The following is a 19,470-nucleotide window of genomic DNA, read 5'->3' on the forward strand; positions in this document are numbered from 1 at the left end:
CGTGAAGTATTTTTGACCTTCTCTTTTGTAAGATGAACAGCAGGGCCAACAGACAGCTGAACAAGTGATGCACAGACTAACAGAGGAATGCATGTCACATTCCACTTCCTTGTGCATGAGTAGGGGAGAAAAAAGTGAGTGAGAAAGAGAGGCAGGGAGCTGTGCATAGAAACGGTCTAAAAGAAGGCACATTCCTGTCTTTGTTTTCATTGTCAGATTTAAACTCGCACACTAATATCATTTCATACATGAAATGGTGTTTTTAGAGAATGCCTTTGGACAGCTTCAAAGGTATTAGTCTGTAAGGCCATATTAATATGAATAATGCAGATTTCTTACATCTTTCAATCTAAGACGTGTACTAGATCCAATGGCAAGATAAACTGTCATGCGAGTATAATAGACTTCAGAATTTTATCAGCAAAATAAAATGTTTCTGGATTATAGTCAAAGAAATTACAGAAAATATCCGCTATTTTTTCATATTTTAATGTTCATTAATTAAATAACAATAGGTCATGAACAGCATTAGGAAGCTTTTCATGTACAGTGCGAACATTTACAAGGGGAACATATAGCAGGCGGTGGGACGTATAAAAAAAGAATAAATTACCCCAAGCAGCACCATCTATTAGGAAAAAGACAAGCATTGACAAAATCTTTTGATTACAGGTTCAAATATACATAAGTGCTTCAACATACAAAAATACATTGTATTTATAATTAGAGATCAAAGACACTTCATATTTGATTTGCATGTTTTCTTAGAGGGGAGGAAATTGGATTTTGGAAAGCAGCCAGTGGCCTTTGTCCTAAACATCAAGAATTCCAATGAACTGACAGAGAGTGCAGATGATTTTTAAGATTCAGTACAACAGATCATGTTGGTATAACATGAAGTTTTAGCTTGCCATAAGAAACATTTGGACAAATATATTTCCACTATTGGTATATGAATACAGACCACTGAAAACGGTGTTGCCAAGAAAATCTGTCTCATTTTTATTCTATATGTATCTTTTGATTAACTGTATTGACTTCCAGCACTGCAGTGACTTTCTAATTTCTAAAACCCATTGTTATGATTCCTTGATTCCAAAACTGAAATGGAAAACATTGAACAAACCCTCATTTCACCAGGTGTCATCCCCTGAGATTATCCAAAACAAAGGTTCACTTAATAATAATTCATGTATTTCTGTTCTATGTTGAGTACCATCATATAATCTGGATTGGAAAAGCTCCATGTTTTGAACCCTTAATTCTCAAAATGCATTCTGGGAATGTGCATAAAATCAGTTTGGCAACTTTTTCAGTTTGGTCTTCACTTCTTTCTTGTAATTATTTGTTCAAATGGAATATTCCTATCTACTACACATACATATTAAAGATTAACATTGTCATGTAAACAAACTTAGAAAGTTAACCTCTGACCTTATCTGAACTAATGCTCCAAAATAACACTCTTAACTAGAATATTTAAAACATGATGTTTGAATCTCAAACTCTCTCCTCACAAACATGTCCATGTTGTGTAGTAGAGAAGCACATTGAGAAATATCAGATATTGACTTTTCTTACACTTTGTGGAAGTAACCAAATGTATTTTTGGCATGTCCCTTGCACAGTTGTTTTTGCAGACATCACAAACTGCATAAAATGCATGGCCTTAATTTGCTGCACAACACTCAAAATACAGTTAAAAGTGCATTATTAACAATCCGGGTGCTGCTTTTAAAATTCAAATGTCTGTTGAGGTGAATTTGATTGTTTTATCTCATTTAAATATATGTCTGATTAAAAAAGGGAACAGAATGTTTACAACTAGCAGCCTGTGAGACAAAGCTGCTCTTAGAGAGATGCAGCTGGCACACTTCAGTCATTCCCCATTCAACTGTTTTTAAAGATGAGATTTCTCAGTGGATTACTGCATTAAGCATATCTGGCATCAGTTATTGTTATATCAATTCTATCAAGATAATGATCTAGTTTGGGTGAATGTAAGATTTGGCCATAGCTCTATGTGAAGGAAAATCGCTTACCCAGAGTGCCTTTCAGTGCTGTTATTTGGGACATCTACAGCGCTCTCATTCAATTCCAACTGAATGAGATCCATCAATACTTCAGACCAGAGCCAAAAACACCATTGGAGAAAAATGAGAGAGTGTGAGGGAAGATGGAAAGAGGCTGAGAAAGAGAGAGTGAGTTTGTGTGTGTGAGCGAACGAAAGGGAGAGAGAATGATGACATGAAAGAGAGTCACTGAATTTATGAGGGACAATGTGGGCGGTGAGAGCAAGAGAGAAAAGTAACCAAAAGGAAAGGTAATACAGAACAGCAACAATACAGCGAGACATCTGGATTTGCCTCTAGTGCAAACTCTTGGATAAAATCGCCTAATAAAACAATCTAAAATCTAGTGAGACTTCATCTTAAAAATGTCTCCATTTCTCCTCACTCCTGTCACCTGGTCGGGATGCATCTTTGCGATGAGTTTTAGCTTACTGTCTGTGCTAGATTGCTATCAGATAATCCCAACAGGCCACTCTAGGCTAAGTCGTCATCATAGAGACAACATGCAGAGAAAGCTTTTGGAGGAATATAATCTATAAACTTGATACAGTGCCAGTTGGTGGAGCCACAACTGTCAAACAGGAAATTGAAAGAGGGAGGAATGGAGGAGTAGAGGCTGAAGCAGTGCACAGGAAGTAGAGAGCAGTCCTGTCAGTCATGGGCTTTGTGTTGTTGTCTTTCAACGGAGGCACAATCATTCAGTTTTTCTGCTTTTTGTTCATCTCTTGACATCAGTCTGCATGAGATTTCCGCAAAGCCGTAAGTGCTGTTTAACCAAAGTCGATCCTTGGGCGATACTCGAGAACCATGGGGTAAGCCTGGGGTGCAAACGAAAGTAAAGAATGACTTTGAATATTCAAATTTAAGCAGGGTATCATTTTCATTATATCATCATAGTTCTCTATCTTACTCTCTAGTGGTGTAAAAGGCAAGGACACAAACCTAGGGGCATCGATGTGTCCTCTGATTTTGTGTCAACCTCTAGTGTGTGTGTAACTGGAGAAATATGACTCATAGATCTGTCAGTAGCTGTGAACAGTTTTTTTTTTTTGCTCCTGCCCCCCACAATCACCACCAACTCAGCGGCAGCTGTTCACACTTCTCATGAGCACACACACACTTACACACAGATTCAAACACACCCACATATTCAGGCTCAAATTAACTTTTCAATAATTTATTTGTCAAAGTTCTAGTGCAGGGGTTTTCAAACTTTTTGATGCCAAAGATACCAAATTATGATGACCCCCTTCCTAAAATATAAAGGTGGCTATAGACTTTCATTTATAAACACCTGTTTATACTGTGTATTTATAGTTACATTATTAAGACAACATGTTTTCAGAATTAAATAATTAGCTTTATATTGTCATTGTACTAAAGGAAACTGTTAAATATTCAATGTAACAGAAGTAGCAGATCTTTTCTTCCATATTAGTCACGTTTACATGGACATCAGTAATCTAATTATTTAACTTATTCTGAATAAGACAATATTACGATTAAGGTGTTTACATGAGTTACTTTTAGAATATTCCTTTCATGTTCCCGTTTTACATGTTATAGTACATAGATGGATTAATGGCACACGTCCAATTTCACGTATAAACATATAGTTCGTTTTCGTTATGATGCCATATACAGTTTTGGGTGTTTCATTTTTAATTTTACGAAAGCTTTAAGTGCAATTTTATATGACTAATTTAATAATATGACTAAGCCGGATTAAGGTAATCAAAAATCTCTGTTTACATGGTAGATTCTTAATCAGAGTATTGTCTTAATTGTATTAAAATCGGAGTATTGTTGTCCATGTAAACCATCCAAGTGAAATGGATTATTGACAAAAAAAAAATGGTGGTAACTTTCTAATAACTTCGGATGTTGTAATACTGGGCTAATTATATTTTTTATCCACGAACCCTGACATTTTTATTGAGTCATTATTAAGGATGTTTAAAAAGCCATTTTCCTCCTGGGGATTGTGGGCTGGTTCATACAATGTAGGTGATTTTCGGTTTTACTATCCTTGTAGAGACATTCATTCTCAACAATATTGACAAAACTTAACCCACAAACATATGCACTTACACTGTCACCCTGAAGTCTCCAGCGAGTGCGGTAGATGAATTCCAGGGTGTGGTCTTTGCCCATGATCTCTCCGTTACACAAAACATCGAGCTGTAAGTAACGGGTACAGAGTCAAAAGCAGGCAAATTATGTTTCATATAATCAAATAATAGGCACATAAAGAGTATGGCATGTTTTGTGTTACATACACATTTAGTGAAACATCTCAGAAAGAACAACCTCAGAAACAATTTTCATTGGCTATCAAGTTTCACAACTGCTGGGTAAGGGCTCATTAATTAATATCTGTATTGATTCTATTAACTCTCAATACACACACAGAAGCATTTGCCTGTGTTGACAGCCCTGTGAGAGAGTAATAAAACAGTATTTTACCTCATAAGAGCTTGGCAGCTTCAATTTTACACAGAGGAACTTCTTAATGGTTCCCACTGTAACACGAGTGGAGCAACGGATGAATTTCTTCATTAAACCCTGTTGCAGAGAAAAGGAGTGCAAATTATAAACATGCACACACACAAACATACATCCCAATATATACATATCATATTTTGAACTATACTGTCTATATGTACCTTAACTATGCTTTCTCCTGATTGGCCATTGTTTCGTAGACAGTCCAGACAAATAGCGATCTGAGGATCACTCCTGTGGTAGTCTCCAGCTTTCCCATCATCGTCCTCTTCATCACTCAGGCGAGATTTCTTAGCCCTAGGGCCATCTAGAAGATAGACAAAGCAAATCTGACCTTTAACCTTAAAGTATATTGGTATATTCTGTATGTGTATATGTGACTGTGTACGTGAGAGGTTGTGGATTTTGTGTAGGGAATAGTTAAGTATTACCTTCTCCGTTTGATTTGATCTTATTTTTTCTCCAAAACTCACTTTCCTGTTGTTCATCCTCTAGTAAATAAACACAATCATTTAAAGAAAGTACATTAAGAAGCAGTTTACAGATATATAAACCCTTACTAACCAAAACACGACCACATAAACAACCACATTATAGAGAATAAAGTATGTATGTCTGTGTGTGAATATATATATATATATATATATATATATATGCACACACTCACTCTCTCTTAGCCCAGGCACCAGCTTGAAGATGATCTCCTCCAGTGTCTTATCTAACCTGCAAGAAGAAAGGCCAAGATACCATATAAAACACATAGGACTTGTGTGTGTACTTAATCTGTGCATGTGAGAAATGAGTGTGGGTGAGTTTGTGTACCTCAGCATCTCTAAAGGGTTGGTTTCATGGACTTGTATCCCACATTCCGGACACTCATTACTCTCCTCAAAGTGCTGAACGATACAACTCTTACAAACTAGAGGAAAGTGGAATAAGAATAGAAGGAAAAACAGAAGAGAAACAAGAGAATGAGAGGATCAGGTCAAATTACTCTCAAACTATCAAACCATTTTCATTCACTTTGTAATAGCTCATACATGACACAGGTCATTGAAGTTAAAATAATTAAATATTTAATAGATAAATTTACAACTAAATGCCACCAATACACAATTTACTCACAAAACCACAAATAAAACTAGAAAATACCATAAATTGCAAAAACAAGTAAAAGTACTGAAAAATAGTAAAAATAGTGACCAACATCAGCATTAAATAAGCAAACAATTTGATTGTACAATTATTATATTTTGTATATCGCTACAAAAAAAGCCAACTCTGATTCACTAAAATTATTTGGTTAGTTTTTTAAAGTGTCATTTTAATACTCTTTTTTTTAATACAATTAACATATTAATAATTTGATATATCTTTTTTTATTTTCAGTTTTTATATTAACTTCAACTTAGGCAACATTTCAAATTTAATTTTATTTCAACTTTATTTCAATTAACAAAAACAATTTTTAATGGTTTTAGTTTTAGCTAACAATAACAACACTGGATTTGTAGTTTAGTTAGACACTCCCTTACACTACTGGATTTTTTTTTAAAGGTTATCAAGTCACTTTCAGTGACCCACTGCTCTCAGACAAACAACCACTGCTTACCCTCCCCGCTGTATCTACCAAACATTTGGAGATGAGAGGATCAGGTCAGAACAAAGAATTTGGATGTTAAGCATGTTAAGTGTGAAACAAATAGATTTTAGAGACAGTAAAGATATGAGGCAGGTCAGATAAGCAGGTATGGGCAGGTCTAAGAGACATACAGTTGCCATTTTCGCATTACATAATAATGACAATAGCAGCAGCCATTTTTGGAAATTTTGCAGGTGCTATAGATCCATACACAAGTCTTAACCTCATCACATGAAACAAAATAATTCCAGAAAGAGGCCAGTTTATTCTGACAAATTTCTAATAGCGAAGATTTCCAAAATATTCTGTTTGTTTTTATTCTCAGAAAGAGAAGAGAAATGGTGCAGGGGACATAAAGAGAATGTGTGAGACATGGATGACTTACAAGTGTGCAGGCATTCTGTGACAGCGGTGGGCTTTATCAGGTACCCACGGCAAATTGAGCAGGTGATATATCGGTTGAAATCTCGGACCAGGTGCTTTCGGTGGGTCGCCATCTCAACTCAAAGGTCACAGAGGTCAGGAGATCGCAAGTTAGAGTCACAGTGCTGCCTGTGCACCAACACAGGGTTGCCACGGTGATTTTGTCATCGCCTCGGTTTTGAGGCAGCTGTAACTCCGATCTGAAGACATTACTGTTAAAAGAGTGAACCTAGTTTAAAAAGCACATATAAAGGTTAATTTTAGGAATACTTGTTACCTGCTTTAGTGACTTTTCAGTTATACTTTACGCCTCCACTTGACAAGCAAAGGATCAAAACTGATTACACCACAAAGTCTATTTTGAAACCAATCTAACTCAAACCAGACTTGAGCTGATCTTAATTAGTCAAAGTGTATCAGAGTTCAGGACTCCTTTCAGTCTGAAAACTCATAGGAAAGTCCCTGTCAGGAGAGACGGGAAAAGCTAAGGGTGTGTCATTTCAAGAGTTCTTTTGAGTTTTCATTGGCTTGATGTTAAGGTTGTGTGGCCTACAATATAACCACCAGATTCAGCAAGGACATTGAGGCCCTACTTTTGCATCAAATGCACACATAGCAAAGTATTGAATATTTAAGAGCCTGATTTCAGAACTGACCAAAGTCTCCCAAAAAGTAGAATATCAAACAATATTTTTAGTGGGTCAGTAGTAAATGTTGTAGGTTAGCATAATATTAATCACATAGAGATTATTAGAAGTGTTTATTTTAAATGTTGTACAGTAGGTACATTGCAGTACTTTATCAATGCAATTTAATAACACGTTTATTTTAGTAAATATGAGTAAAAACTACTTATTTAACCCTCTGAACTGTATGCTAACACTGAAAAAATTGTAAATCATAGACAAACTACTCCAAATTGTTTGGGACATCAGTACAGGTCTCTAAATATGCAATTTCTGGTACTTGACGGAGAGTAAGCAAGGCGTACGAATATCCCAGGATCTGCTCCGACATGAATGCATGTCTTTAAACACACTGGCCTTTTTGTGACAACATGCCCCAAAAGCATAGTAAACAGTTGTGAAAGCCCAACAGTTCTGCAATATCAAAATTAACCCGAAAACAAAATAACGATTATTATAACTAATAGCTTTCTAAAACCACTTTAAACGAGAAAAAGATAACATACATCATCTATATAAATGGGTCTCTTAGGGTTAAACTTTTAAACAGATTTACATATGAGCATGCATTGTTACAGTATTTCAGAAAAACAACGTCATCGGTCAATCATTTCTCATGACGACGTAGTCCTTGCGATGCTCTCTGCCGTTTATGTAATACATATGTATAAAGAGAAAAACAGCAACTCACAGGCTCCTACGTAATTAATAACTAGCGAGAATGGACTGTGATTTTCCCTTTAAAACGCATTATAAACCGATGACCTGTTCCTGTGTAGCTAGTGTGCCTGCGAAACGCGCAGTGTGTCAGTCCCGTTATCTCATCAGCGTGAGCCGCGCGCACGGGCGTCAAGGACTGCGTGACGTCATCCCCATGGAAATGATAACACATGGCAAGTTGAGCTCGTCTCGCGACGTCGTTTTTACATTCTGTAATTATGTATCTATCCGCTCCACTAGAGCGGACCGACGGGCAAGCAGCCTCTGTCGTACCACATGACACAATTTCTCCCCTCCCCAAACTTTACACACGTTCGGTGCCCCCAAACCGCTAACGTAGCGCAGATTCCCACGTTCCGTGGCCATCCGAAATACACTCACCGTTACAATCCCCTCGCCTCGCTCAGTGCTGGGCCGTTAATGGAGACTGAAAAAAGGGGCTTCTGAAAGCCAGAGAGAGTCACATCGTTGCAGCCCGGCGGCGGATTGAGCGCGTGCAGGCAGTGCGTGGCTGGTAAACTCGCGGCCGACGCGGAACTGGCAGCAGCTCGCGCAGAGAGAGAAGGGGCGGGGGACTCGCGCGCTTGTTTACGCCGTGCTGTATATCGATGTCAGCGGAGGGAGAGAATTTAGTTTGGAACAGTTTCTCGCCATCCTAACATTATTAAGTGAATCTCTGTGATCATTGGGCAGCAGACAGAGTGGTGGGATTGGAAAAAATATATTACATCAAGTTAAAATGTTGGAAAGGCCGACACACTGAGAATACTTTTGACATGGAGTCTTGTTTTTTTTCAAGTGAGGCTGAAAATAAATATAAGGCAGAGCGGGGGCTAGTTGTCACAGATTGTATTTTTATTATTTGTTTAGAAATATTTTAAGTAAATTTATATATAGACACATACCTTAAAGTGCTGCCTACCAAAAGCTATCATTAATGGCCAGAAAAAAAGATATAGGTCACTGCAGTCTGCACCCCTTTTGTGACAGCATGCATCGATAGCATGGCACTGTATGAAGCTGTCACAATTGTCTGTTATGGTAAACCGCAAAACAATTATGAAGCTCAAAAAATCTTGATTTAATAGCAAAAATTCCAAAACAAAAATGCAAAAAAAAAAAAATCATTTATGCATATATGCATAACACATAACACTACTAACATAAAATACTTTATTAAATTTGTATTAAATATTTAAATATTTATATTTATTGTAATTTTAGAAAATAACTTTTAAAAAAACATACCTTTGTCCTACATAAGAAAAACCTTTCAGTTGAAATCTTCATTATATAGCTGATTCTTGAATGTCTGAATTTATTGTGTTCACTTGCTTCTCTAAGAGCTATGTAAAAATAGGAGATTAGAATTTATTGAATTGTATTTATATTATTTTATTTCAGACAGTATTCAGTTTTTGAAACCAATGGGCTAAATCACTGCTAGAAAGGACATACATTTATGTAATTTGACTTTTGACTGAAAACAGTTACTGATATAGATTTTAAAAAAAATCTTCAGTGTGACAATTGGCCCATGCAGTCTCCTTTACTTAAGGCTGTCATCTCAGTTTTCAGCCCATGCACTCTAATACTGTTTAAGATGCTGCAACCTTTATAGTAGCCATTGTCTATATTATACAGGATAGTATACTTGTACTAAAAGGCCCTCAAACTCTTCCTTTACTCCTAAGTGTGTGGGTGAGTCCTTATGTGTGGGTAAGAGCACACACTCTTCTGGGTGAATGGTGATACATGTACATTTCTTAATGAGATACACATGTGTTATAGCTTTGAATAATGTAAACACTCTCCATTACTGTATGTTACCATAGCAACAGAACATAAGTGCAGTGCCCTTTGAACTGAATATTCAGCTCCTCAATGAAAGATCTTCTGATATCTCTGCTCCCTCGTGCATTGTGATGTCTTTATTCAGATCTATACATAACTGTTCATCAACACATTTTTTACATGGGTGCTAAAATTATGTGTGGCGTCCATAAACATACAGAACAATACTATGTAATTTTCTTTTCATTCTCTTTATGTGCACACAAACAGTGGGAATGTTTACATGCCATTGAGGATGCATTAAAAAGGATTTTTAGTGAGATTTTCTTTTTATGCCTCGGGGTGTCCTTCAAATTTTTGTGATTTCACTTGCCATTATAAAGCACTATTTATAGAAAAAATAACAACAGAAAAAAAACATGAAAACAGTAAGATGTAGGAAAATAACAAAGAAAGTGATTACCTGTCATTTCAAAGGCGTTTAATGTGTACTACTCAAAAAGCATTATTAACATGCATATAACATTTTCGAGACCAGCTAGAACTTCAAAGCATTGTACTGATACATTGTAACAACATCAGAAATGCGTCTCAACCAGTGTTGGGGGTAAGGCATTACAAGTAACGTGAGTTACGTAATCAGATTACTTTTTTTCAAGTAACTAGTAAAGTAACGCATTACTTTTTAATTTACAAGAGAATATCTGAGTTACTTTTTCAAATAAGTAACGCAAGTTTTTTTTTTTCCAATTTATTGATTGACAGCTCTCCTGTCCACATGTTGAGAGAAATCAGAAGATGATATTGTAGTTCTAAAATAAATATGATTATGCATTAATTTATCTCACTCACCAAAAAGTAAAAACACAGATTCAGTATTCCTCAAAATGAATAAAAATAATGCAACTCAGAATATGACGCTCAACAACTGATACATAAAGCTTGAGGTTTTCATGTCTGTTGAGTTACTCTGACTGTTGGTTTGTCAAGGAACTGGTTGTTTGCTTGTCAAACATAACCTGTCATGAGGAGGAATGTGTGTACTGACAATCAATCAATTAATAATAAATAAATATACACTTTGGATCACTTCAAGAACCCTTACATAACTATAAAAATGCTGTACATGGTCACTAAGAGAAATTATTCAAGCTTTTCTTGAACATAGTCTATATTATAACATATTTTTGACACAATGACTCAAGTTATTTATATTGACATGCAGACCAAAAGAAAGAGACAGAAAAATATATAAATAAAATATTAAATATAATGATTTTTATTAATGTATTGATTATTTATTAAATTAATTTGATTAAAGATCATAAAATGGAGCAAAATACCAGGAATGGCACAAGCATCTACTGACACAAATGAAACATGATTACATTATATTAAACTTCATGGTTGTCTAGCTTTTTAATAATTCAGGCTCCAGCCAACTTTTTGATAATGCAAATGCAACATTTTTGTCATGCTAATGAAGCAATAGAAAAATTGCTAAAAACAGAGAATCATTAATTTTGCACAGGCTATTTTATACTGAGTGATAGCTTTTACCTTAGTAAATATATTCTGTTCTGTACCCTCTCTTGCTCCTTCCTGCTCGTCTTGCTCTCTCACATCTTCTTGCTCTTCCTCTCACTCTCATCCGCTCACACAATGACTGCAGAAGCAGATAAGATTCTGTTGCTTTGACTGAAAAGAAGGGAACAATGAACTCTTTGCTTCCCACTGACTGTGATGACATGAAATAGATGAATAAAAGGGGAGAAAGTAAGAGAGAGAAAGTGGTAGTTAAGCAATACTGCTTGCATAACACTACTTACAAAGGCAAAGCTAAAAAAAAACACATTCAAACAGAAGTCATAACACAGACTCATAAGAGACGTATTTGAATTTCAAAGAAACATTTCAGATAAAAGGGAACAGCTGGGAAGAACCTGTGTACCTGGTGATCATCACATTATGGCTGTATGTGAATGAGTGATCACGTTTGGCACAAAGAAGGGAAACAGAATACAGCCCCATAAAGAAATGTGTGTGTATGTCTATGTAATTTATAACACTTCAGCAGCTGCACGAAAGGCCATAAAAGTAAAATCTTAAATCTCAAAACCAAATGTTCATACCAGTTTGTCTGCATTTTAAAATGTCTGCTGTACTGTACACTCTCAGAAATAAAGGTACAGCAGATGTCACTGGGGTGGTACCTTTTCAAAAGGTACTTATTTGTACCTAAAGGGTCCATTTTGGTACCTTAAAGGTACATATTGGTACTTAAAGTGTACATATTAGAACCTAATAGTTACAAAAGTGTACCTTTTGAAAAGGTACCGCCCCAGTGACAGCTGTTGTACCTTTATTTCTGAGGGTGTTATAGGTGCACACACAATCTCTTTTCCCTCTAGTGTTTGTGACTAGTTTAGAGCTTAAACAAAGCATTAGTCAATCCATGTGATCTCTCAGAAACCTTAAGCAGACCAAAACACCTTCTAAAATGTCTTGCATATCCCCCAAAAATGGACCTACTCTATGTTCATACTACTCACTCTAAATTCTCCTCCAGTGTTGACTAGATTCATTTTGGCATATTTAGTTTGAGGTGAGAATAACCAATGCAAGTATGAGCTGCATTCTCGGCGCTGCTGCAAGGGGCGCTATAACAGGAATTCGTGCATGTTATAAAATGTGTCTGTGTTGTGACAAATCAGGTCCTCCTTTAAAATTGGGACTCCATAGACCTTAGTCAGAGTAGTACCATATTTAATTTTGGACAGGAATGAAAACCAGGCTGTGAGGGATAGAAGTACAGTGCATTCAACAACATACCATTGTTCAGTTTGTCTAACAACATACCATCGTTCAGCTGACAAAACGTCTTTCCGAAAAAGAAAAAAAATCAGTAGACAAAAACTCCACAAAACAGTTTAAAAGTTGTGAGTTGTGAAAATTACGTGATCTAGGACCTTTATAAAGTGTGTGCCATTGTAAAGGCGTTACGTTTATTCCTTACAGCCTTGTTTTCTTCTGTGTTAAATTCAGTATGCATGCCGTCTAACCTGATTAAGGTCTCCAAGTGATCCCATTGGCTCGACCTTCTAATTGGTACTCTCTTAATTTGATTACAATTCCTACATTATCACATTATATGTCATTTGAACTGCATTATAATGACCATTAATGTCTGTTTTAGTTAGCTTAAATACTAGCATAGCATAGAGATACCCATTTAGCCTGATAGCTTAGCTTATATACCACAATGATCTTTATACTGTATAACAATCTGTTATAATGATGTTCAATTATTAGTTTACTTAATTAACAGATTTTCAAATGAAAGAAATTATAGTATTTGTTTTATTACATAGTAAATATGTAAGCTACATATTTTAAATTAATACTGTTTGTGTGTACTTGTTATATAGTTTACGGAGACCTGATGTCGAGGAAGAACCTGATTTGTAACACCGACACATTCGGCAATGCAATGGCGTGCAATAATTCGTGCTATAGCGCCTAATGAATTAATGAAGATCACTCTGACACATTAAATGACATGCAATTCGACTAAACGTTTCACATAATTGCGTTAAGTATTGTTCTGACCTGATTTGGCCTAAGTGTCTTCTTATATGGATCATTTTCCCTTCCAAGTGAACTACTGTCATGGAGGAGCAACAGGCTGAGAAATAATCTTGCTGAGTGTGTTGGAGTCAGTATGTCTATATCAAATAATCACTTAATGTTAGAGGCATGTGAATGTTTGTTATCACCAGACAAATGTAAGAGCTCATGTTAAGCAGCCTATGTTCAATCAGGCTGAGCGTTGGACAAACCCTTCTCATACTTGCATAAATCATGTCTCTGTAATTCTCCTCCTCTGCTCTTTTAATCCACCTTTGAAATATGCTGAAACCTCAACCATTTCAGTGTTTGTGCTTTTGGTTATGGTGTTGGGGGAAGTCTGCAGTGGTTTTAGTAAAGTGAGATGTCTTTGGAAGGAATGTCTTTGGTTCATATCCAACACACTCTCATGGCAATTCGTAGGTATTTTACTCTTTGGTGAATTGGTTAATTCATACAATATCATTTGTTCATTTTCGTATGATCTACTGAGGGTTAGTTTTAGGGGTGGACCTTCATATTTCCTTTTTTTTTATTTAAATAGTATGTTTCCACATACTATTACAATACAAATCACATTGTACGAAGAATTCATACAAAATCGCCACCATGTAATAGTTATATTTTCTAATGAGATTGGGTTGTTGATATGCCTTTGCCTGAGTTAATTAATAGATGTGCTTTTCATAATCCCTCAGGTTACAATAAAATAAATGTTAATGAACTAATTAACAACAAAATAACCTTTTATTAACAAAAACAACACAAATATCTCATGTTTTGTTTTGAACTGATTTTACTGTATTGTTTAAACAGACTGTGTCCTTTCATCACTCTGACCTAAATGTAGAAGCATTCCAATACACATATTGTAAGTCGCCAGTAAAAGATGTTGTCTTGTCATAGAAGCTTCCCAAGTGCTCTTGGAATGATCAGGTGATGAGAAAATATATGTGTGTTGTGGACACATCGATGGGATCAAGTGGTTCGCATGTGAGCTGTCATGCAAACCTTGAGGGAAATATATATTTCCTTAAAACAACACATGAGCCATATGGCCACAGCTGAGGACATAATTTCCATAACTGGAGGTTCCTAAATCCCCTCACCATTCTCAAAACTTCACAGCACTTCCGAATCCTTGTAGCATTCCAAGCCCCTGCCATTGTGAGAACATGATTCCACATTCTTATGTCTGATTTTCTGATGTTCTACTGGCCCTATAAGCCTCTCCAGTATGGCCTGGGCCCCCCAACGAGTCTGGTTTTCAGCTCTGGGGTTAAATCAGAATTCCAAATAGCCATTTGTATTTGGATTTAATTATTTTTAACACTTATCAAATAACACTCGTAATTTTATGATTTTGTTTATTTAATCAATGCATGCATGTTTCTCCATTATTATTATATCATACTCTACATGTTTCTGAGCATGTTTTTATGTATGTATGTATACATGTGAGTATGCAGGAAAGAGTGGGTTGTCTGTGTACATCCTGCTTATCTAAACTCTGAGTATGGCCAGTTATTCTGGTGTGGTGCCTGTTTGGATCCACAAAAATAAAAATCATCACTATATCAATAATAACTAAGGCAGCTGTTGCGTGTGCTGCACATATGCAATCACTTGCCAGAGAAGCCATTTGCCAAGGTTAGTGGGTTAGAGCTCTGAATCCCTACAAGCCTTCAATGATACTAACACATATACACTTGGTAACACTCCGTAAATAGCCCTTATTAGAGACACCCACAAAGCCAATGGCTAAATTTAAACCTCATCTAAACCTCACACCTGTCAATACAAACACACATACACATGTGCAACTGTGTATGAAAACACATGGGGCTATACCTTCAAAACACAGCTGATTGAAAGATATCATTCAATGAGTAGTTCAACATGGAAAGCGTTGTGAGGGCTGGTGTTAATTTAAAAATTAAAGTTTTTTTCTTGCAGTCTGATTTTGAATTTCAGAGAGAAGATGCTGCTCTCTTTTATTACCGGTGCAGTGTCTAGAAAATGGTCAAAAATGCCGCATTGCAGGGAATTGTTTACATCTGATGGAACGGGGATATACATATTAGCTACTTCAAATATAGTATGATGTGTGAGAGTCAGTCACTGATCCAAGTATTTATTTATTATTATTATTATTGCTAATTGTTTTTGTTGCATTTTTTTATTGTGAACGGCTGATCCATAAAAGAGTTTAACACCATCATTGGATTTATACTACTATTAATAGGCATAAGTGTCCTATTTTGGGGTCTGCTGTCTCACATAATGTGGGAGGATTCCACTATATCCATGACTTAACAGCCTACAGCAGGGCTACTGCTGTGCCTATCCAAAAGTCCCACACCCTACAGAGAGCTAAAACCTCTTAGGCTGTCGCGTGATTTCCCTCTCTGCTCTACAGACCAGGCTGAACATACCCAACTATGTATATTTTTAGTTATTTGATTGTTGCTAATACATTTAATATTATATTGTATTATAAAATATCTTAGTGCCATTAAAATAAATTGTAAAAGAAAAAAATATTCTAAAAGATTTTTGTTTAAATGGCATTTCATAGTAGAGCTACACTATGTAACTTTTTTTTTTAATTGCATATTATTTGCGGAAGAATAAATAAAAAATAACAAAATAAAGAAAAATAAGAATGTGTCTTTAAGCTGCTATCACAGACAAATTATTGAAGTATGCAATTTCCTGGGAGAACCATCCAGATGTATATATTTTCATCCCCCTCCTGGCTGTATTGTTGTAATATTGTTGAAAGCATAAAAAAGCTCTAAAATATAAATCTCAGAAGTTTCTCAGAAGTCGTCATAGCTGGGTAAACTTCTATAGCGATGAACGGTAGACTAGGTTACATCAAATTTTTTGTGTTCCCATTTGCTCAAATATCAAAAGAAAAACTCCACAATAGTGTTTTCACAACTTTCAAAATACAGTAGCCTAAAAATAGAGAGAGATTGATAACGGCAGTCAGAAGAGAGAAAGATGTCAATTTACAGTCATTCCCACAGCTGCTCTATTAGAAACACCTCACAGCAGCGTTAACTAGTTTTTCACAATTTGATGCAAAGGTAATACAATACAAAATAGAGTGTTATAAATGTACATACATTTTAAAACTGAGAACATAAATGTACATAAATTTAAAAAATGAAAATATAAAAAACGTAGTATTTACGATGCTGATGAAAGTTGAAATGCATCATCACAGTCTATGAAAAGGGTCCATTATAGGGTTACTTTTGGGGTATATGTACATAAAAAACATGCTTTTTTTGCTGTAGCTACTCAATCAATTTTGTTGACATTTTTTTATTTATTTAATATATTATGGTTTTACATACATAAATTTATACAATATCAATATATAATATCGATAACTATCACATCAGAACATCTTGAGTTGCTTTTTTTTTAGATTGAGGATGGTAAAAAAGGTATGAACACCACAAGTGGCAATCCAGCCTTCTGCCCTTGAGCAAGACACTTCAAAATGCACTCTCATTAGTCGCTCTTTCTTCATCTTGAGTCATGACCTTTGGTAACTCTCAGATATAGGTCTAGACAGTGGAGTGGCCTAAGTGTCTCCTTTTAAGGGGAGACACTGCAGGCAAAAACACTGTTTTTCATGCACCTGTCAAGTTTGAGATTTTGGGCTTTTTGGTTTTTCATAAAGTGTTTTTTCAGATTAGTGGAAAAAAAACATCCGAAAGACACTGGTAAGTGTTTCTTTTAAAACACTTTATCTATTTGTGGCAATAGATTTCAATTACAATGCATATTTTTAAAGGTCGTTTTCTCAAAATGAGTTTTTTCTCCTACACTGAGCCATAAATCTCCACTTCAGTAGCACTTACACACACCAGACTTTACATTTTTATTCCTGCCTATATCCTGAAGGTTTTTACAGATGGATTTGTTCATATATAATTTGCTTGATTATATACAACATTTTATTCCCCCCAACATTTTTATTCCTGTCTATATCCTGAAGGTTTTTACAGAGGGATTTGTTCATATATAATTTGCTTGATTATATACAACATTTCATTCCCCCAAATATTGTGAAAATATAGTGTTTTCTGTCCGTTCTAAGCATTTTCTGAATTATGGAGTGACAAAAATGAGATATCCAAAATTCCCTCTGTAAAAACATTTGACTCTAATATGTCAAAAAGATTAAACAAGAATTTTGAAACTGACATCATCCAGTTTTTAGATTTTTGTACTAGAAATGTATGCAAATTAGCGCATATTTCATTAAACAATGACTCATTTGCATATTTAAACCTAACATTTTAGAAAACTTGTAATACAAAAAATGTTTGCAATTATCAATCTAATCAATCAGCTGGGTAAGGCGATAACTATTCGTTATTTTTTTTACCCTATTCACCTGCAGTGTCACTGCAAATAATCTTGCGATTGATTTTGATTTATGGCTTATGGACTGGATGAGCTCCTCACTCTTTACAGTAAACTTCAGATGTATCACTAACTGATCATATGAGAGATCACACTTGTATGCAATTCTGCACCTGTTCAGCTTGTGGTTGAAGGGCATGAGTGCCTTGCAGAAGCATGCACCTGCAAAACACGGCCGTTGACAGATGACATCAGCTCAGATTTATCTGTACATATTGCTCCCTGTCCATAAGAGGTGAGAAGGTGTCTCAAACCTGTCACTCTGTCATTACCATGAGGCTATTTAAAGCTTATGTTACTGACTCTCATCACACAGTATTGTCATGTGAATGGAAGTTCACAGACATCATTCTGTACCTGTCATGCTCACACCAGACTTGCGCAACCTGACAGGCTGGCATGTTATTTCTGTTAAATCAATCATTAAATAATGTTAACAGCTCTTGATTGCCTAACAAGAAGTATGCAAAAGGAAGCATGGTGACATGAACACTAAAAACAAGCCCAAGGCGTACAAGAATAAATAAGTGTCCTTGAATATAAATGTTATCTTCATAAACAAATATACAAAAAGTATACTGTACTGTATACTGCATAAGCCTACTGTAGTGTTCTATACTAGCCTATATTTAGTTGTCACATGTTGCATAGTTGTTATGTATTCACATATTCTTTTGACCAAAAAGATATATGGAAACCTGTTTCTGCCACTAAATTAAATAAATAAATAAATAAATAAATAAAAATAAAAAGTTAATTGCAACTTTTTATTTCACAATTCTGATTTTTTTTCTTGCGATCCTGAGTCAGTTCTTATATTGTGAGATATAAACTCAGAATTGTGCAATTCTGAGAAGAAAAGTCAGAATTTGTGAGATACAAACTCTTAATTCCAAAAAAGTCTGATTTTTTAGATAAAAAGTTGCAATTACAAATTTTATTCCATGGCAGAAAGAAAAAAAAGTAATAATTGCAAGATGTAAACTCACAATTCTGAGAATAAAACAGAACTGTGAGATTTAAACTCAGGGTTGTGAGATATAAACTCAGAATTGTGAGATGTAAACTCGGAATTGCAATACAAAAAGTCAGAATTGTGAGATAAAAAGTCACAATTAACCTACCTTTTTAATTTTTTTATTCCATGGTGGAAACAGGCTTCCATATAGATATTTTTATGTTATATTTTGTATTTTTGCTTTTTTATGAATTATTTTGCATTTTGTAATTGTTGTATTATTAATGTTTACTTTGTAGACTTACCCTATATTTAAATGGCAATAATGGTGGAAATGTTAAGGTTTTTTTATTTATTTATTTACTTATTTTTTGTAAGCAAAACTTTAGTAGGCTATATATGCCTATATATTCAGCCACAAGCTGAATTAAAAAAAATAGACCTACCCTAAGAAAATGTATGACAACTAGTCTCCCTTACTATAATTGACAAAAGGGCCACGTCACACTTCTTTATTGCTTTTCTCACGCGCAGAATAGACTATGCAGTCATGCAGTCGTGCACCTGTTGCTCACCCGCGTGCGCAGGTCGGGC

At 35.4% G+C, this 19,470-nt stretch overlaps 1 protein-coding gene across 3 annotated transcripts; it reads right to left on the reverse strand.

Annotated features, from left to right (window-relative positions):
• Positions 1-413: 413 nt before the first annotated feature.
• Positions 414-8,715, reverse strand: LOC107715951 (polycomb group RING finger protein 5-A-like). 3 transcript variants are annotated; one of them, XM_016522213.1, is made up of 9 exons: positions 8,430-8,715; positions 6,605-6,854; positions 5,400-5,496; positions 5,245-5,300; positions 5,009-5,068; positions 4,739-4,884; positions 4,539-4,637; positions 4,152-4,253; positions 414-2,890 (listed from the first exon to the last, which is right to left on the reverse strand). In XM_016522213.1, exons 2-9 carry the CDS (start codon positions 6,714-6,716, stop codon positions 2,843-2,845), a joined length of 720 nt encoding a protein of 239 aa, XP_016377699.1. In that variant the 5' UTR covers positions 6,717-6,854; positions 8,430-8,715; the 3' UTR covers positions 414-2,842. The 3 variants fall into 3 exon arrangements, with proteins under 3 accessions (XP_016377699.1, XP_016377700.1, XP_016377701.1); XM_016522214.1 differs by having other exon boundaries at positions 6,605-6,871; XM_016522215.1 differs by having other exon boundaries at positions 4,164-4,253; positions 8,430-8,711.
• Positions 8,716-19,470: the final 10,755 nt, after the last annotated feature.

Source organism: Sinocyclocheilus rhinocerous, unplaced genomic scaffold (genome assembly GCF_001515625.1).
Source record: "Sinocyclocheilus rhinocerous isolate Xijiao unplaced genomic scaffold, SAMN03320098_v1.1 scaffold749, whole genome shotgun sequence".
Taxonomy (NCBI): Eukaryota; Metazoa; Chordata; class Actinopteri; order Cypriniformes; family Cyprinidae; genus Sinocyclocheilus; species Sinocyclocheilus rhinocerous.